The 22112-nt window shown below is 42.5% G+C and overlaps 1 protein-coding gene across 1 annotated transcript in view; it reads left to right on the forward strand.

Annotated features, from left to right (window-relative positions):
* The window catches only part of TSPAN8 (tetraspanin 8), a 42224-nt gene extending 36607 nt beyond the window's left edge, over positions 1 to 5617 (forward strand). Inside the window, exons 7-8 of the mRNA XM_069764604.1 lie at positions 1906 to 1989; positions 5084 to 5617. Of these exons, the coding sequence (XP_069620705.1) occupies positions 1906 to 1989; positions 5084 to 5137 (138 nt within the window). The 3' untranslated portion in view covers positions 5138 to 5617. The remainder of the gene's footprint in view (positions 1 to 1905; positions 1990 to 5083) is intronic.
* The last annotated feature ends 16495 nt before the right edge of the window (positions 5618 to 22112 follow it).

The following is a 22112-nucleotide window of genomic DNA, read 5'->3' on the forward strand; positions in this document are numbered from 1 at the left end:
TTTGCGGACTATAAGACGCACTGGACTATAATACGCACCTCAAATTTGGAGGAGGAAAATAAGAAAAAGATGTTTTTAAATAAAATAGTGCTGCATCTTCTATTCCAATTTTATGATAATTTGCTGACAGGGAAGCCTGCTTCGGTGGGTGGGGAGGGGTCCCAGGTGGCAAGGTCGCTGCTGAAGGAGGGCGGTGGAAGAAGTGGGGCGATGCTGCCGATACCGAGCTCGGCGGTTTGAGGCTGCATACTCTGTGCTTTTATATAATGTTGGTGGTGAGCAGATTACCCTTTCCATTGATTTGCACAAAAAGGAAAAAAAAGGCATGAACCGCACCTCCAAAAATCATAAGTTGATCTTAAGCCGCTAGGCAAAAACTTATATAACTGAATATGAGGTTTTCAGTTTAACATTCTGATCAGACTGTATGAAGCCCACTGCCATGTCATGGCAAACCTCGTAGTGGGTCCTACCGCCCTAATGGAGCGGAGCCTTGCGGCGACCACCATCACAGCGGCGACCACCATCACAGCGGCCATGCACCAGCAGGGCAGATGGCCTGTTGCCCCACAGCACCCATGCTGCAAGACTGAGCCCCCATGACTCCAGACGGTGCCGACCCACCAGCACAAAGCCACAGCAACAATAGCCACCACACAGCACCAACACCAAAATGAAAGGAGCACTGAAACTCACCTTCCTCCAGCTCTTCAGTGAGAGCCAAAATGGGCTAGACAGTTTGATCAGAATGTTAAACTGAAAACCTCTTATTCAGTTATATAAAGTTTTGCCTAGCGGCTTTAGATTTTTGGAGGTGCGGTTCATGCCTTTTTTTTTCCTTTTTGTGCAAAGCACTTTCCATTGATTTCCCTACAGTGTGCTTTGACAAAGTTGCCACTGGAGGCGATGCCTGTGCAGATTGCTATCTCGGCTCCTATCTCAATCTGCGCATGCTTCATCTCCGAGGGACATTTTCCTGAAGCCCACTGCAGGGACACCCCCTCCTCCCAGCCTGCTGCCTTGGGCTTATAGCATCACCACACTCCTGCCACTGCCGGCCTCCTGTGACACCACCGCTGACAAGCTACATACGGATTATAAGCCGCACGCCCCTTTTCCTCCCAAATTTGTGAGTGAAAAGGTGCATTTATCATCAGAAAAATACGGTATATGTATGAGGAATGAGTATATGTTGTAAGAGCAAAAAGCTTCATAAGCTATACTTCCAGCTCCCCCACGCTACCTTTATTTGTTGAATCAAAGCCTGTGGCATTCCCATATCCTTTGATCTACAACATACCTGGCACCTCTTATTTGCACCACACTAAGCCTACTAATGGATGGCACAGATAGTGGAAGGTTCTATAGAAGGGCTATGGTCGTACCGACATGAACATTTTTGCTCATCCCAACTAATTTGACTAATTGTTGTTATAAATCTGTTGAAAAAGGCTGGTTATTTTGGTGTTGGGAGTAAGGAAATTACAATGATTTAAGGTGTGATATACAACTAAAGACATTATGCCATGTCTTTAACAGCCTGGTCCTAGTTAAAGCTAAGATATCTTCATGTGCAGTCATCATGAAACAGTTGACAACAAATGACTTTGGTCCCTAATTTATCAAATGCTGCGGTTTTATATATTTTATACTTTGTGACAGCTTCTTTTAGTGGAAATAATATGTTTCAGAAAAAAATGTTAATAGCAGCTTAAAAATAGCAAATTCTGTTATCTTAAAGAGATTATGAATACTTCTAGTACATTTAGTCAGTAGCATTGCTTCAATATATGATGCATGTCACATATTTGTATTTTTCAATAGAGAAGAATACTAAAAAGTATACATTATTTTTATTGCTAGCCTTTAATGAACAATTCATTTGTTACACTTGTTTTCTTTCAGACATGTGCTTCCGTATTTGTTGACTATTACAAAAGCCATCTGATAATCATAATTGGAATTGCTTTTGGGCTGGCGGCTGTAGAGGTAATGTTAGAGGATCTGAAATTATTACATCATCACTATAGTATTGTTTTATTACAATGCTTTTATATATTGTTCTCTGGAGGAAACCAGGAACCCAGAGGAAACCCATGCAAACACAAGGATAAAACATACAAAATCCATTCACATGTCATCCTTGGTAGGATTTGAACACAGGACCCCAGCACTGCAAAGCAACAGTGCTAACTAGTGATGGGCGAACCCCCCGATGATCGGGGATCGGCGGGTTCACCCTAGCTTTTTGTAAAGTTCGACTTCGGGGCCGGAGATGACGCGAACTTGCATCCGAACCCCGAACTTCGACATTACAAATATGGGATGGGGCGGGGGAGCTGTAAAAGAATGCATAAAATTAATAATAAGAGTTGTAATTATGTTTACCTGTCCAGCGACGCGTCCTCCTGTCCCGCTGTCTCCCGGCCGCATCTGCTTCCAGGGCAGCTTATTACCTTCCAGCGGTATTCACTGTACTCGGCAGTCTTCGGCTTTTTCCGGCAGTGTTCGTGTGGTGATGTCACCACACAAACACTACCGGAAAAAGCCGAAGACTGCCGAGTGCAGTGAATACTGCCGGATGGTACTGAGCGGCCCCGGAAGCAGAAGCGGCTGGGAGACAGCAGGATGGGAGGATGCGTCGCTGGACAGGTAAGTATAATATTTATAATGTTTATTATTAATTTTATGCTTTCTTTTACAGGCCCTGGGCCCGATCTGGACCCAAACTGTAACACGGGTTTCCTATGGAAACCCGTGTTCGGGACCTTGTGGCCGAACACTATGAGTTCGGTACGGGTCCAGAACTTTACAGTTCGGGTTTGCCCATCCCTAGTGCTAACCACTGAGCCACCAAGCTGCTGTATAGTTGAGTTGGATTTGCTTTATGTCACAACTCAACATTAATTTTCATGGCTGTATGGTTCATTAAAGAAACAGTTAAAGGGTTTTTACACTTATTTAAAATTGGGTTACAACAAAGTGTAACCTTGGGAACTGAAAGGTCTAGCAATTTCTTGTAAGGGCTGAGCCAGACTGCAGTATAACTCCTGAGATGATCGCATCGCAGTGCATGGACTTGCCTGGCACCTCTCCTGACCTGAGCAAGACTGTATGATGTATTTCTGTGCAGCTGCCAAGCTCAGGTCAGGAGAGCCGACAGCCATTTTCGCCATAAATACGGCAGTCTGTCTCTGACCTTACTTTCCTAATAGTCATTCAGGAAAACTAGAACTTGGCACATGGCGTAATGCTTTTTTCACAAAGAGTTTAATAATATAGGTGTCCTCAGATTTTGGTTATTGTGAAGAGTCAATACAACTGTAAAAGCAAATGGAACCAAGAAAGGTCCTTTCAATACAACCACAGGTGCCTCCAGGACCGAGAGATTGTGTTCCAACCACTATTTTGTGTGTTGAATATCTGGATAAAAAATTTTTTTTAAATGGATAATGGTCATTCATGACCAACAAAAGGAACAAAAAACACTTCACAATTGCATTCCTTGTTATGCAATTCAAGATTCACCTGCACAGTTTTAGATAATCATACTTCTAATGTATTGTTATGCAATTTAAATTTTAACCCCTTCATGACCTTGGGATTTTAAGTTTTTACGTTTTTGTTTTTTGCTCTCCTTCTTCCCAGAGCCATACCTTTTTTCCATCCATATGACACCATTGATTTTACCATATAATGCACTGGAAAATGTAAAAATGCGGTGACATTGAAACAAAAAAATGCAATTCCACAATAGTTTAATGTGGTTTTTGTATACTATGTTCTCTAAATGCTAAAACTGACCTGCCATTATGATTCTCCAGGTCATTACGAGTTCATACACACCAAACATGTATAGGTTCTCTTTTATTTAAGTGGTGAAAAAAATACAATGCTTGAAAAAAAAATTAAATGGAGCCATTTCACAAGACCCATAGCATCTCTATCTCCTTCTATCAACTGGGTAGTTTGTTAAGTAAGTGATGAGATGCTGCTGTTGTCTGTGCATAGAGTATTAAAGGGAAATTGGAGTCACATGTGCGGCGTTATAGAATGCTGTCACATGGGGCTAAAAGGTGGTGGCCGTAGATTACATCGGAAAAAAACTGGTAACAGGTTCTCTTTAATTGTATTGTGCCAGTTATGACTCATATAGTGGGGCAGAGAGCCCGCTCCTGCTCAGGTGCCAACTGAGGGCCAGTTTAAACTTTATTGTAATCACAGATCTACTCTAATGAGATGATTTCAAAAGCTGCCGCACAGCTGACACTAAGTAACCGTAAGGATAGGGACAGATAGTGCAGCCGGCAGCATGTGGCCAAAACTCCATCTATCATGATGGCCAATAGCAGCATGATTTTGTTTCACAATGGTGTGGCCTTTGGTGGGTGAAGCTTTGGCCCCACTGATGCTGCACCATTTAACTGTAGCATAATAGCAGATAATCATCCTCCATAGATATTGTTTTGTGGTATAAGCCGGAATAGTCATATTAACTGCACATTTGGGTTATGAGGGATAAGCTGATCGATTCATGGGACTCCAGTCCATTAGCCAGGTTAGTAGTCTCTGGCCACTGGGCGGGAGTATTGTGAATTTCTTACTATCTGTGATTCCCGACGTAGCTTTTGATTGAATGGCTGACACAACGTCATATTTGCGGCTTGATGAATAGATGACATTATGCCAGCCTGGCAAATCAAAACCATGCAAGGGATCTTGGATGGTAAGAGATTAGCAGAGCTCCCACCCAGTGGTCAAAGCGCACAGACCTGGCCGATGGACCGGAGTCCCATGAATCCACCCGCCTATTTCTGGTGGGTATTGTTTCATATCTGCATTAAGTTACACGCATTATGCAATTCACAGGCTGCAGCCATTGCATTACATGACATCCAACGCTATCCAAGTAGCTCAGGCCTATTTACAATAAATCACTCCATTAGTTACATGAAAATAAACCCTCTTCTTTATGCATTTTAGCAAGCTGAAATGTCTTCAAAAGGCAGATGCTTTTCACCGGTTGTGAGCACTTCAGTAATGAGTATGTTGGTAAAATCTTTATATATTCTTTTTTCTACAGCTCTTTGGCCTTGGTTTCTCCATGACTTTGTATTGCCAGATAAAAAAGAAATAAGAAGACCTGGATTACATCAAGCAAAACAAAGCAATCCACTTCTATATGCCAGCAATTGAACTAGGGAAAATCACTTTTGTTTTGTCCTAGAACTCGTTATTGTATTATACTAGGGGACACATACACCCATACACCCACACATACAGTACATATAATGTTGTAATCCTACATGTATTCATTTTATCTGTGCAGATACTCCAATATCTAGATTTCACATATCCATGTATTATATTGGAAATGATTGTCTGAAAATGTTCCTCTTAGATAAAATGTAATGTTGGATGCAGAATATCCACTTTGCTTTGCCAAAGTTCAGTTCCTTACATTGTTTTTTTATAGAATTATTCTTACAGATTTATGAATTCAGTAAACCAATTCTATTGATAAAATATTTCAAAATAAATGGATACTTTAAGAAAGTTTGCATAAATTACAATGCTTTGTATACAATATGTTATAATAAAAAATGCTTATACTTTATTCAATGTATGCAGACGTCATTTTTTATCTCAATGTTTAATTCAATTTGAAGTTATGACTAAACAAATGGACCCTGAAAATGATTATGTATTTATAAAACTATGTACTGAACTTTCTATTTTGCATTCAGTCTAATGAGTAGTGGCATACTATGGAAATGATACATATGATGTACTGGGGGGTACTGAATATAAGATGCAAACCTCTCTAAAGCACATAATAACTTGTCAACAAAAATATTGCCTGGCTTCAGCAATTTCAACTCACTAAGATGGAATTATTCATTTCGAAGTGCCTGTTCATATCAAGTTCTTGCCCTATGTTCCAAAAGCTCCCAGTGTACAGTGAAGGAAATAATTATTTGATCCCTTGCTGATTTTGTAAGTTTGCCCACTGACAAAGACATGAACAGTCTATAATTTTAAGGGTAGGTTAATTTTAACATTGAGAGATAGAATATCAAAAATAAAATCCAGAAAATCACATTATGTAAATTATATACATTTATTTGCATTTTTCAGTGAGAAATAAGTATTTGAACACTCTGGCAAACAAGACTTAATACTTGGTGGCATAACCCTTGTTGGCAAGCACAGCAGTCAGACTTTTTTTTATAGTTGATGATGAGGGTTGCGCACAAGTCAGGAGGAATTTTGGTCCTGCACAAAGCTGGAATGGGCTACAAAATCATAAGTAAGACAGTGGGTGAGAAGGAGACAACTGTTGGTGAAATTGGAAGAAATACAAAAAGACTGTCAATTGACATCGATCTGGGGCACCATGCAAAATCTCACCTCGTGTGGTATCCTTGATCATGAGGAAGATGAGAGATCAGCCTAAAACTACACGGGGAGAAATTTTTAATGATCTCAAGGCAGCTGGGACCACAGTCACCAAGAAAACCATTGCTAACACATTATGCCGTAAAGGTTTAAAATCCTGCAGTGCCCGCAATGGCCCCATGCTCAAGAAGGCACATGTGCAGGCCCCACTGAAGTTTGCCAATGAACACCTGGATGATTCTATGAGTGATTAGTAGAAGGTGCTGTGGTCAGATGAGACAAAAATTGAGATCTTTTGCATTAACTTAACTCGCCCTGTTTGGAGGAGGAGAAATGCTGCCTATGACCCAAAGAACACCGTCCCTACTGTCAAGCATGGAGGTGGAAACATTATGTTTTCAGGGTGTTTCTCTGCTAAGGACACAGGTCTACTTCACCGCATCAATGGGAGAATGGATGGAGCCATGTACCGTAAAATCCTGAGTGACAACTTCCTTCCCTCCGCCAGGCCATTAAAAATGGGTCGTGGCTGGATCTTCCAGCAAGACAATGACCCAAAACATACAGCCAAGGCAACAAAGGAGTGGCTCAAAAAGAAGCACATTAATGTCATGGAGTGGCCTAGCCAGTCTCCAAATCTTAATCCCATAGAAAACTTATGGAGAGAGTTGAAGCTCCGAGTTGCCAAGCGACAGCCTCAAAATCGTAATGATTTAGAGATGATCAGCAAAGAGTAGAGGACCAAAATTCCTCCTGACATGTGCGCAAACCTCATCATCAACTACAAAAAACGTCTGACTGCTGTGTTTGCCAACAAGGGTTTTGCCACCAAGTATTAAGTCTTGTTTGCCAGAGGGATCAAATAGTTTTTTCTCACTGCAAAATGCAAATACATTTATATAATTTATACAATGTGATTTTCTGGATTTTATTTTTGATATTCTATCTCTCAATTTTAATATTACAGACTGTTCACGTCTTTGTCAGTGTGCAAACTTACAAAAATCTGCAAGGGATCAAATATTTATTTTCTTCACTGTATATGCTGAATGTATATATTAGCACCCCGTTAATCCTTCATATGCTAAAAAAGTTTAATTCAGTCATATGTGGGCAGTATGCTAATCCATACAAAGCTACACAGCAAAAAATAAATGAATAAAAAATATACCATGTAGTATACACTTATTTTTAGAAAAATACGTACACTATATAAAAAGACACATATGCATGTTTTTCTCAATATCTGACATGGAATCAGAATAAACCTTTCCTGCTTTAGGTCAGTTAGGATTACTATAACTTTTAATGTTTGCCAAATGCCAGAATAATGCAAAGTCAAAAGTTTACATACATTTCAAGAGTATTTGGTACTATCACCCTTAAACTGAATGACTTGGGTCAAACATTTCGGATATCCTTCCACAAGCTTCTCACAATAATTGGTCAGAATTTGAGCCTATTCTTCCTGACAAAACTGGTGTAACTGATCCTGGCTTGTAGGTCGCCTTGCTCACACCTGCCTTTTCAGCTTTGCACATAAATTTTCAATAGGAAAGAGGTCAGGGTTTTGTGATGGCCACTCCAAAACATTGACTTTGTTATCCTTAAGCCACTTTGTTACCATTTAGGCAGTATGCTTTGGGTCATTGTCCATTTGGAAGACCCATTTCCGCCCAAGCTTTAACTTCCTGACTGATGTCTTGAGATGTTGCTTCAGTATTGCCACATAATCTTCTTTTCTTATGATACCATCTATTTTGTGAAGTGCACCAGTCCCACCTGCAGCAAAACAACCCCACAACATGAGGCTGCCACCCCCATGTTTCACAATTAGGATGGTGTTCTTAGATGTCCAACCTGTCATGATCCAGTTCTGAGATTATGTTCAGCTCTCTTGTCTCTGGACTGGTCATGTGGGAGTTAATCCTCTCTGCCTCACCCTGGAGCTGGCTGTGCTATTTAAGTCCTCTGCAGCCTGGGGGCCAGTGTCAGCTATAAGTTCATCCTGCACTGTTTGAGCTCCTGACCTGGATCCCTGTTCTAAGTGTTCCTCTTTGCCTCTGACTGACTGCACCCGTTTGTTACTTGTTCTGACCTTTGGCCTGTACCCCGACTCTGTCTTACGCCTCACGTTTTGGTTACCACGTTCCCGGTAGGTTCTGACATCTTGCTTGCCCCCGACGATTCTCTGCTCGCCCCTTCTGTACCGTGCTGCTATCTCCGTGTATGACCTTGGCTTGTTTCATGTCCCTTTCATTACCTGTGACACCTGTGTTGTTGTTCAGTGTAGCTGTGCTGTGTGTGCAGCCTCCTTTCCTTATCCAGCACCCCCTGGTGGAGATTGCTCCATACTGCACTGCAGCAGCACATCACACAACCTTCTCCCTTTTTCCTCTAAACATAACGATGGTCATTATGCCCAAAAATTCCAATTTTAGTTTTATCGGCCCACAGGACATGGCTCCAAAAAATAAGGTATTTGTTCCTGTGTGCATTTGCAAACATTAATCTGGCTTTTTTATGTTTCTTTTGGAGTAATGACTTCTTCCTGGCAACCTGGCCTTTCAACCCATGTTGATACAGTATTAGTTTCTGTTACGGGTGCGTAAAGTATGACACAGTCATCCTATATCCAGCTGTAGATGGTCATTGCAATTAGCTTTACAAGGACCTGTTTGATTTTGCATGTTATGGAGTGATATCCTTCTCCCTCTAGGACCCAGCAGTTACAGCCACATTCTGCTGCTAATTAACACCCCTTTGCTAAAGGTTTAAATACATTCAGTTTCTGCAGCATGGTGCCGGTGTTAGCTCAATTTCCCTCTGTCTCGGTGGAAATACAAGCCGTCAGCTAGTGTCTTCTTGGTGCCTCTTGAAGGATTGCTGGAGTGATATCTCGGTGGTTTTCTCAAGCTAAGTGTATCCCCACATTTGTCCACTCTCTCTGTCTTTAGTTGTAGTGGTGGCTGACTAGCATCTCCCATCCTCTTCCTATCCAGGGCCTACCGCTAGAATAAGGCAGGGATTAGGTTCCTGCTCGGCAAACCTATTTAGGGACGTTTAGGGCAGACAGGGTGTTGTTAGATCTGCTTAGGATTCTCCAATCCCCCTTCCCTAGTGCTGGGGTTTCCCCATCCCTCGCTCCGTTGTTGTGCACCTTACTTCTCCCTCAGCCAGCATGACAATTTCACTGTGGATATTGACACAATCTTACCATCATCTTGACAAGGTCTTTTGCTTTTGTCCCTGGGTTGATATGCACATCTCGGACCAAAGTACGTTAATCTCTGGAACAAGAACATGTCTCAATCCTGAGCAGTATGATGGCTGGACATTCCCATTTTGTTTGTATTTGCATATAATTGTTTGTACAGATGAACGAGGCACCTTCAGGTATCTTGAATTTCTACCCAAGGATGAGCCAGACTTGAGCAAGTCCACAATTCTCTTTCTGATACCTTGGCTGATTCGTTTAGACTTTCCCATGATGCTACACAAAGAAGCAGTGTATTTCAGGTGTGCATTAAAATACATCCACAGGTGTGTCCCTAATTAACTCAGATGGTGCAAAAAACTTATTAAAAGCTTCCAAACACATGACATCATGATATGTGCAATCCATAATTGTTTAAAAGCATAGTAATCTTAGTGAATGTAAACTTTTGACTTTGCAGTAAATAATAAAAATGCCTTAAAACATTCTCTCTCAGTATTGTGCCATTTGGCAAATATTAATAATTATGGTAATCCTGAATGACCTAAAATGTGAAATATTTGATTTCATGTCAGATATTGAGAAAAACATGCATATGTGTCTTTTCATATAGTGTATGTACAGGGGTTGGCTGTCAAATTTTAGCATGGGGGCAAGCACAATGCAGCGGCCCACAGTGACGCGGGCCACGGCCCATCTTAAGGCTTGGGTCTCCTGTAGTAGCACTTGAGTATAGCACATGTGCGACAGAGGTACACCTTGTAACAACCCATTTCATAAAAATGGTTGAGGAACAATAAATACTTATCAATAGAAAAAAGGCTATATTAGTGTATCACCACCGAAAACACAAGTGCTCAATTAACAAATGTATTTTTCTCATTTGCTTCATATCAGCGTGTCAGCCAGGGGTCCACAGCATACCATAACATTGATATCAGCATAAATCCTGCCGTGCTGCAGGTCCAGCTCTCTGAACCCTCAGCATGCTACACCACCACAGTCAGTACATGCTAATACTACCGTAATTTTACAAAATTATCGGTGGTGGTTGTAGTAGTGCTTATACAACCAGCCGATATTTCAGCCCCATATTTTCAACAAGGTGATATATATATATATATATATATATATATATATACACAGTGCCTTGCAAAAATATTCATCTCCCAGGAACCTTTCAACCTTTTCCCACATATCATGCTTCAACCATAAAGATAACAAATGTAACTTTTTGGTGAAGAATCAACAAGTGGAACACAATTGTGAAGTTAAACAAAATTTGTTGGTTATTTTAAAATTTTGTGGAAATTCAAAAACTGAAAAGTGTGGCGTGCAATATTATTCGGCCCCTTTAACTTAATATTTTATTGCACTACCTTTTGCTGTGATTACAGCTGCAAGTCGCTTGGGGTATGTCTCTATCAGTTTTGTACATTGAGAGACTGAAATTCTTGCCCATTCTTCCTTGGCAAACAGCTCGAGCTCAGTGAGGTTTGATGGAGATCGTTTGTGAATAGCAGTTTTCAGCTCTTTCCAAAGATTCTCGATTGGATTGAGGTCTGGACTTTGACTTGGCCATTCTAACACCTGGATACGTTTGTTTGTGAATCATTCCATTGTAGATTTTGCTTTATGTTTGGGATCATTGTCTTGTTGGAAGACAAATCTCCGTCCCAGTCTCAGGTCTTTTGCAGACTCCAACAGGTTTTCTTCAAGAATGGTCGTGTATTTGGCTCCATCCATCTTCCCATCAATTTTAACCATCTTCCCTATCCCTGCTGAAGAAAATCAGGTCCAAACCATGATGCTGCCACCACCATGTTTGACAGTGGGGATGGTATGTTCAGGGTGATGAGCTGTGTTGCCTTTACGCCAAAAATATCATTTGACAATGTTGCCAAAAAGTTTCATTTTGATTTCATCTGACCAGAGCACCTTCTTCCACATGTTTGGTGTTTCTCCAAGGTGGCTTTTTGTAAACTTTAACCCCTTCATGACCCAGCCTATTTTGATCTGAATGACCTGGCCATTTTTTGCAATTCAGACCAGTGTCCCTTTATGAGGTAATAACTCAGGATCTCTTCAACGGATCCTAGCGATTCTGAGACTGTTTTTTTCATGACATATTGGGCTTCATGTTAGTAGTAAATTTAGGTCGATAAATTTTGCATTTATTTGTGAAAAAATCAGAAATTTGGTGAAAATTTAGCAATTTTCAAATTTTGAATTTTTATTCTGTTAAACCAGAGAGTTATGTGACACAATATAGTTAATAAATTACATTTCCCACATGTCTACTTTACATCCGCACACTTTTGGAAACAATTTTTTTTTTTTGCTAGGAAGTTATAATGATTAAAATTTGACCAGCGATTTCTCATTTTTACAACAAAATTTACAAAACCATTTTTTTTAGGGACCACATCACATTTGAAGTCAGTTTGAGGGGTCTGTATGGCTGAAAATACCCACCATTCTAAAAACTGCACCCATCAAGGTGCTCAAAACCACTTTCAAGAAGTTTATCAACCCTTCAGGTGTTTCACAGCAGCAGAAACAACATGGAAAGAAAAAATGAACATTTAACTTTTTAGTCACAAAAATGATCTTTTAACAACAATTTTTTTTATTTTCCCAAGGGCAAAAGGAGAAAATGAACCCTGAAGGTTGTTGTCCAATTTGTCCTGAGTACGCCGATACCCTATATGTGGGGGTGAACCACTCTTTGGGCACACAGTAGGGCTCGGAAGGAAAGGAGCGCCATTTGATTTTTTTGAATAAAAAATTGGCTACCATCTTTAGCGGACACCATGTCACGTTTGGAGAGCTCCTGTGTGCCTAAACATTGGAGCTTCCCCACAAGTTACCCCATTTTGGAAACTAGACCCCCCAGGGAACTTACTTAGATGCATAGTGAGCATTTTAAACCCCCGGGTGCTTCACAAATTGTTCCGTAAAAATGAAAAAGTACTTTTTTTCAAAAAAAAGTTCTTTTAGCCTTAATTTTTTCATTTTCACATGGGTAACAGGATAAAATGGATCATAAAGTTTGTTGGGCAATTTCTTCTGAGTACACCGATACCTCACATGTGGGGGTAAACCACTGTTTGGGCACACGGCAAGGCTCGGAAGGGAAGGAGCGTCATTTGACTCTTTGAATGAAAAATTAGCTCCAATTGTTAGCGGACACCATGTCGCGTTTGGAGAGCCCCTGATATGCCTAAACATTAGAGCTCCCTCACAAGTGACCCCATTTTGGAAACTAGACCCCCCAAGGAACTTATCTAAATGCATAGTGAGCACTTTAAACCCTCAGGTGCTTCACAAATTAATCCATAAAAATGAAAAAGTACTTTTTTTTCACAAAAAAATTTCTTTTAGTTTCAATTTTTTCATTTTAATATGGGCAACAGGATAAAATGGATCCTAAAATTTGTTGAGCAAATTCTCCTGAGTACACCAATACCTCAAATGTGGGGGTAAACCACTGTTTGGGCGCCCGGCAGGGCTCGGAAGGAAAGGAGCGCCATTTGACTTTTTGAATGGAAAATTAGCTCCAATCGTTAGCAGACAACATACGTCGGGGCTCAGAAGGGAAGAATTGACGTTGCAAAATACAGACTTTGATGGAATGGTCTGTGGCCATCACGTTGCGTTTGCAGAGCCCCTGATGTGCCTAAACAGTAGAAACCCCTAACAAGTGACCCATTTTGGAAACTAGACCCCCTAAGGAACTTATCTAGCTCTGTAGTGAGCACTTTGAACCCCGAAGTGCTTCACAGAAGTTTATAACCCAGAGCCGTGAAAATAAAGTCATTTTTCTTTCCTCAAAAATATTTTTTTAGCCTGCAATTTTTTATTTTCACAAGGGTAACAGGTGAAATTGGACCCAAAAAGTTGTTGTCCAGTTTGTCCTGAGTATGCTGGTACTCCATATGTGGGGGTAAACCACTGTTTGGGCACACGTCGAGGCTCGGCAGGGAGGGTGCACCATTTGACTTTTTCAACACAAGATTGGCTGGAATCAATGGTGGTGCCATGTCGCATTTGGAGACCCCCTGATGTGCCTAAACAGTGGAAACCCCTCAATTCTAACTCCAACACTAACCCCAACACACTCCTAACCCTAATCACAACCCTAACCCCAACGCACCCCTAACCCTAATCCCAATCCTAACCCCAACACACCCCTAACCCTAATCCCAACCCTAACCACAACCCTTACCCCAACACACCCCTAACCCTAATCCCAACCCTAACCATAACCCTAACCGCAAGCCTAACCCTAATCTTAACACTAATTCCAACCCTATCCCTAATTCCAACCCTAACTCTAATTCCAACCCTAACCCTAAGGCTATGTGCCCACATTGCGGATTTGTGTGCGGATTTTTTAGTTTTTGAAAAATCCGCAGGTAAAACGCACTGCGGATATCCAGTGTTTTTTGTGCGGATTTCACCAGTGGATTCCTATACAGGAACAGGTGTAAAACACTGCGGAATCCACACAAAGAATTGACATTTTTGGTATTTTCCGCACCATGGGCACAGCGGATTTGGTTTTCCATAGATTTACGTGGTACTGTAATTGTGATAGAAAACTGCTATGAATCCACAGCAGCCAATCCGTTGTGGATCTACAGCCAAATACGCACCGTGAGCACATAGCCTATTTCTAACCCTAATTCTAACCCTAACCCTAATTCTAACCCTAATTGCAACTCTAACCGTATTTTAACCCTAACTCTAATTGCAACCCTAACCCTAATTCTAACCATAACCCTAGTAGAAAAATAATATATTTTCTTTAGTTTATTATGTTCCCTACCTATGGGGCTGGTAAAGGGGGGTGTTAGGAGTCGAGTTTCCTCTGCTGCACAGGGGGAATCTCGATCCGTGTCTGCTGCGGTCTCCCATTCGGTATCGGCCGCAGTGGGCTCTGCTCAGCGGAGACGTCGCTCCCAGCGTCTCGCTGGGGCCGATTCGGTGCATAAGGTCACTACTGTCTTTTCTGGCTTTCCTATGGTACCCTGCACTCATCTGTGGCGAGCGAGCCTCTCTGGGACTAAGTCCTTGTTTACTCACACTAAGCATGCCCAGGGCAGGGTCTCCCATTGGAGGTCGAGGGCCACATGTTCGGTCACATGCTCAGGTGCTGCAGTACATTCCATTGGTCCTTCTGGAAGGTCCTGAAAGGGCAAAACATGCTCAGGTACTGCAGCACTTTCCATTGGTCCTTCTGGAAGGTCCTGAAAGGGCAAAAACTTCAGTAGCAGCTTCCTGTGCTGCAACTATATAAACTGCGCATGACCGCACGGCCATGCACTAGTATCGTCTTCTGCTATTTACTTTGCGCCAATGTGGTCATGTGTTTGAATGTGTTCAGGGACCCGGCTGAAATAAGCCCCTAGAATGCTGGCACCTCCGGCCAGGAGATTGTGTTTAAGTGTGTTCAGGGACTCGGCTGAAATAAGCCCCTAGAATGCTGGCATCTCCGGCGAGGAGTTTTGTATGCATGCATGACCACTCACTGCTCACATCTGGGTAGTTGGCCTGTGCCTCTGTGAAAGTCTAACAGGGTTCAGAGCTTTCCACTCGCGGTTACTCTGTGAAGCTAACAGAGTTGATATATACCGCCATATAGAGCCGCCATTATTTAGCAGCAGGTGCTTTCCTGCACGGTGGATCCCGGGTTGCGAACGCACCAATTCCATTTAATAAATTATATATTTGGTGCGTTCCGCCAACCCTAACAGGGGGTTTATTTACTATTTTTTTATTTTGATCACTGTGATAGGAGGGGAGGAAAGACTGACGGCGGCGGCAGATCGCCGCTGTCAGTCGGTGGGGGGTCAGATTGGGGACTCCAGCCGATATTGCAGCATCGGTCATGGCTGGATTGTAATATTTCACCAAGTTTCATTGGTGAAATATTACAAATTGCTCTGATTGGCTGTTTCACTTTCAACAGCCAATCAGAGCGATCGTAGCCACGGGGGAAGGGGGGGCAAAGCCACCCCCCCTGGGTTGGAGTACCACTCCCCCTGTCCCTGCAGGTTGGGTGAAATTTGAGATAACCCTTTCACCCGATCTGCAGGAACGCGATCTCTCCATGACGCCACATAGGCATCAGAGGTCGAATTGGCACCGACTTTCATGACACCTACATGGCGTCACTGGTCGGGAAGGGGTTAAATGACACTTTTTATGGATATCTTTGAGAAATGGCTTTCTTCTTGTCACTCTTCCATAAAGGCCAGATTTGTGCAGTGTACTACTGATTCTTATCCTATGCACAGACTGTCCCACCTCAGCTGTAGATCTCTGCAGTTCATCCAGAGTTATCATGGGCCTCTTGGCTGCATCTCTGATTAGTCTTCTCCTTGTTTGAGATGAAATTTTAGAGGGACGGCCGCAGCGTCGAACTGGAGCACCTTGGGCCCACCAGAGAAAATCATTCTTGGGGCCCACTATGTAGCTACATAGAAATAGATACAAGACTACCAATTGTGCAGTGAAAAAGTGCTAATATCGGGGTATAATATAAGGTAGTTCACATCTTAATTATGTAGCAGGGGTTGGGGTAGCCCCCTCATAGAATATAATTTAGCCCCCTCATAAAATATAACGCAGTCCCCTCTCATAGAATATAATGCAGCACCCCACAAAATACAGTATAATGCAACCCCCTCAGGCAGTCGCCACCATAGAATATAATGTAGCTCCCTCAAAGGGTATAATGCAGCCCCCCTCATATAGTTTAATGCAGCCACCACAGAATATAATGTAGTCAACTGAGAGAATGCAGCCCCACCACAGAATATAATGCAGCCCCCCATAGAGTATACTGTAGCCCCCTCACACAGTATGATGTAGCCCCCCATAATATAATGTAGTCCCCTGAGAATAATGCAGTCCCCCCACAGAATATAATGTAGCCCCCTCATAAAGTATAATGCAGCCCCTCTCCTCCCCATCATTGTCCTCATCACCACCTCCATTATTGCCTTCTCCCCACCACCTCCATCACTGCCCATTCCACCACCTGCATCATTGCCTCCTCCCCCACCATCATTGTCCATTTCATCACCTCCATCATCACCTCCATCATTGCCTCCCCCACCACCATTGCCTCCCACCTCCACCATTGCCCATTACCTCCATCATTGCCTCCCCCCACCACCATCATTGCCCATCACCTCCATCATTGCCTCCCCACCATCATTGCCCATCACCTCCATCATTCCCTCCCTCACCATGATTGCCCATCACCTCCATCATTGTCTCCCCACCATCATTGCCCATCACTTCCATCATTGCCTCCCCTCACCTCCATCATTGCCTCCCCACCACCACCATCATTGCCCATCACCTCCATCATTGTCTTCCCCCACCATCATTGCCCATCACCTCCATCATTGTCTCTCCCACCACCATCATTGCCCATCATCTCCATCATTGCCTCCCCCACCACCATCATTGCCCATCACCTCCATCATTGCCTCCCATACCATCATTACCTATCACCTCCATCATTGCCGCCCCCACCATCATTGCACCTCACTTTCATCATTGCCTCCCCTCACCCTCATTGCCCATCACCTCCATCATTCCCTCCCTCACCATAATTGCCCATCGCTTCCATCATTGCCTGCCCATAACCTCCATCCAGAGGCGTAACTACAAAGTTATGGACCCCGATGCGAACTTTCAAATGGGCCCCCCATGCAAAAATATATTCCACCCAAATTCACATTTTCCCTATTCATTTCACACATTATAGTTTTGTTGCAATTTTTTACAGTGCAATATTTAATAAGTATAGGCTCCTATGTTTAATTTCTTAGAATTGAAAAATTACAGTAAAAAAAGGGGGAAAAGTATATATATATATATATATATATATATATATATATATACAGGTCCTTCTCAAAAAATTAGCATATAGTGTTAAATTTCATTATTTACCATAATGTAATGATTACAATTAAACTTTCATATATTATAGATTCATTATCCACCAACTGAAATTTGTCAGGTCTTTTATTGTTTTAATACTGATGATTTTGGCATACAACTCCTGATAACCCAAAAAACCTGTCTCAATAAATTAGCATATTTCACCCATCCAATCAAATAAAAGTGTTTTTTAATAACAAACAAAAAAACCAACAAATAATAATGTTCAGTTATGCACTCAATACTTGGTCGGGAATCCTTTGGCAGAAATGACTGCTTCAATGCGGCGTGGCATGGAGGCAATCAGCCTGTGACACTGCTAAGATGTTATGGAGGCCCAGGATGCTTCAATAGCGGCCTTAAGCTCATCCAGAGTGTTGGGTCTTGCGTCTCTCAACTTTCTCTTCACAATATCCCACAGATTCTCTATGGGGTTCAGGTCAGGAGAGTTGGCAGGCCAATTGAGCACAGTAATACCATGGTCAGTAAACCATTTACCAGTGGTTTTGGCACTGTGAGCAGGTGCTAGGTCGTGCTGAAAAATGAAATCTTCATCTCCATAAAGCATTTCAGCCGATGGAAGCATGAAGTGCTCCAAAATCTCCTGATAGCTAGCTGCATTGACCCTGCCCTTGATGAAACACAGTGGACCAACACCAGCAGCTGACATGGCACCCCACACCATCACTGACTGTGGGTACTTGACACTGGACTTCAGGCATTTTGGCATTTCCTTCTCCCCAGTCTTCCTCCAGACTCTGGCACCTTGATTTCCGAATGACATGCAAAATTTGCTTTCATCAGAAAAAAGTACTTGGGACCACTTAGCAACAGTCCAGTGCTGCTTCTCTGTAGCTCAAAAGTGGCTTTACCTGGGGAATGCGGCACCTGTAGCCCATTTCCTGCACACGCCTGTGCACGGTGGCTCTGGATGTTTCCACACCAGACTCAGTCCACTGCTTCCTCAGGTTCCCCAAGGTCTGGAATCGGTCCTTCTCCACAATCTTCCTCAGGGTCCGGTCTCCTCTTCTCGTTGTACAGCGTTTTCTGCCACATTGTTTCCTTCCAACAGACTTACCATTGAGGTGCCTTGATACAGCACTCTGGGAACAGCCTATTTGTTGAGAAATTTCTTTCTGGGTCTTACCCTCTTGCTTGAGGGTGTCAATGATGGCCTTCTTGACATCTGTCAGGTCGCTAGTCTTACCCATGATGGGGGTTTTGAGTAATGAACCAGGCAGGGAGTTTATAAAAGCCTCAGGTATCTTTTGCATGTGTTTAGAGTTAATTAGTTGATTCAGAAGATTAGGGTAATAGGTCGTTTAGAGAACCTTTTCTTGATATGCTAATTTATTGAGACAGGTTTTTTGGGTTATCAGGAGTTGTATGCCAAAATCATCAGTATTAAAACAATAAAAGACCTGACAAATTTCAGTTGGTGGATAATGAATCTATAATATATGAAAGTTTAATTGTAATCATTACATTATGGTAAATAATGAAATTTAACACTATATGCTAATTTTTTGAGAAGGACCTGTATATATACAGTGGGGCAAAAAAGTATTTAGTCAATCAGCAATAGTGCAAGTTCCACCACTTAAAAAGATGAGAGGCGTCTGTAATTTACATCATAGATAGACCTCAACTATGGGAGACAAACTGAGAAAAAAAAATCCAGAAAATCACATTGTCTGTTTTTTTAACATTTTATTTGCATATTATGGTGGAAAATAAGTATTTGGTCAGAAGCAAAATTTCATCTCAATACTTTGTAATATATCCTTTGTTGGCAATGACAGAGGTCAAACGTTTTCTGTAAGTCTTCACAAGGTTGCCACACACTGTTGTTGGTATGTTGGCCCATTCCTCCATGCAGATCTCCTCTAGAGCAGTGATGTTTTTGGCTTTTCGCTTGGCAACACGGACTTTCAACTCCCTCCAAAGGTTTTCTATAGGGTTGAGATCTGGAGACTGGCTAGGCCACTCCAAGACCTTGAAATGCTTCTTACGAAGCCACTCCTTCGTTGCCCTGGCGGTGTGCTTTGGATCATTGTCATGTTAAAAGACCCAGCCACGTTTCATCTTCAATGCCCTTGCTGATGGAAGGAGGTTTGCACTCAAAATCTCACGATACATGGCCCCATTCATTCTTTCATGTACTCGGATCAGTCGTCCTGGCCCCTTTGCAGAGAAACAGCCCCAAAACATGATGTTTCCACCACCATGCTTTACAGTAGGTATGGTGTTTGATGGATGCAACTCAGTATTCTTTTTCCTCCAAACACGACAAGTTGTGTTTCTACCAAACAGTTCCAGTTTGGTTTCATCAGACCATAGGACATTCTCCCAAAACTCCTCTGGATCATCCAAATGCTCTCTTGCAAACTTCAGATGGGCCCGGACATGTACTGGCTTAAGCAGTGGGACACGTCTGGCACTGCAGGATCTGAGTCCATGGTGGCATAGTGTATTACTTATGGTAGGCCTTGTTACATTGGTCCCAGCTCTCTGCAGTTCATTCACTAGGTCCCCCCGCGTGGTTCTGGGATTTTTGCTCACCGTTCTTGTGATCATTCTAACCCCACGGGGTGGGATTTTGCGTGGAGCCCCAGATCGAGGGAGATTATCAGTGGTCTTGTATGTCTTCCATTTTCTAATTATTGCTCCCACTGTTGATTTCTTCACTCCAAGCTGGTTGGCTATTGCAGATTCAGTCTTCCCAGCCTGGTGCAGGGCTACAATTTTGTTTCTGGTGTCCTTTGACAGCTCTTTGGTCTTCACCATAGTGGAGTTTGGAGTCAGACTGTTTGAGGGTGTGCACAGGTGTCTTTTCATACTGATAACAAGTTTAAACAGGTGCCATTACTACAGGTAATGAGTGGAGGAAAGAGGAGACTCTTAAAGAAGAAGTTACAGGTCTGTGAGAGCCAGAAATCTAGATTGCTTGTTTCTGACCAAATACTTATTTTCCACCATAATATGCAAAAAAAATGATAAAAAAACAGACAATGTGATTTTCTGAATTTTTTTTCTCAGTTTGTCTCCCATAGTTGAGGTCTACCTATGATGTAAATTACAGACGCCTCTCATCTTTTTAAGTGGTGGAACTTGCACTATTGCTGACTGACTAAATACTTTTTTGCCCCACTGTATATATATATATATATATTAATCTGAAAAATGCAACATGAATTGACATGCTCTTTTTTTGTATGGATCAGTGTTCTACCAAAAAATACGGATTCTCACAAAAGGTCATGTCTGAATAGCAATTCTGGGAAACTCATTGACTTTGTTGGGATGTTGGGAGGTCAGTGCAGTGCACTACAAAAAAATGATCCGTAAAAAACGCCTAAGGCTACGTTCACACACAGCATTTTGACTGCATCCTCACAAAGCACAGTCTTGTGTGTGTGAATGCTGCTATGCTAATTACTCACCTTCCCCGCACCCCCACGGTGATGTCCAGCGATGTCCCCTCGTCTCGGAGGCTGCAGCATTCTGTGCCTCTAGGTCCCTGCTTAGTCACAAAGTGTTGTTCCAGGTCATCTCAAAGGTCCTGCAGCCTCCGGACCTGCGAGATCACCGTGGGAGCGCAGGGAAGGTGAGTAAAAGCACATCCAAAAATCACAAAAAGAATTTAAATGCTCATTCTTTTTACGGATCCGTTCTTGAGCCCAAGAACAAATCTGTAAAAAGCACAGTGTGTGATTGCAGAAATGTGAAATGCACTGACTTGGCTGTCACAGCCAACGTCACTGCATACCACTGCAAAGCGGATCCGTACAAAAAGGGACACTGCCACACACACATACACACAATACAACACTGCCACACACACACACACAGTGTAACAATGCCACCCACACTTGCACACAAAGTACAACACTGACACACACAGTGTAACACTGCCACACACACAGTACAACACTGCCACACACACACAGTGTAACACTGCCACCCACACATGCACACAAAGTACAACACTGACACACACAGTACAACACTGCCACACACACAGTACAACACTGCCACACACACAGTACAACACTGCAACACACAGTATAACACTGACACACACACACAGTACAACACTGACACACACAGTACAACACTGACACACACACACAGTACAACACTGACACACACACAGTACAACACTGCCACACACACAGTACAACACTGACACACACACATACACACAGTACAACACTGCCACACACAGTATAACACTGACACACACACATACAGTACAACACTGCCACGTACACAGTACAACACTGACACACACACAGTACAACACTGCAACACACACAGTACAACACTGCCACACACACAGTACAACACTGCCACACACACAGTACAACACTGCCACACACACAGTACAACATTTCCACACACACACACAGTACAACACTGCCACACACACACACAGTACAACACTGCCACACGCACACACAGAGTACAACACTGCCACACACAGTACAACACTTCCACACACACAGTGTAACAATGCCACCCACACATGCAC

This window comes from Ranitomeya imitator, chromosome 4 (genome assembly GCF_032444005.1).
Source record: "Ranitomeya imitator isolate aRanImi1 chromosome 4, aRanImi1.pri, whole genome shotgun sequence".
Classification (NCBI taxonomy): Eukaryota; Metazoa; Chordata; class Amphibia; order Anura; family Dendrobatidae; genus Ranitomeya; species Ranitomeya imitator.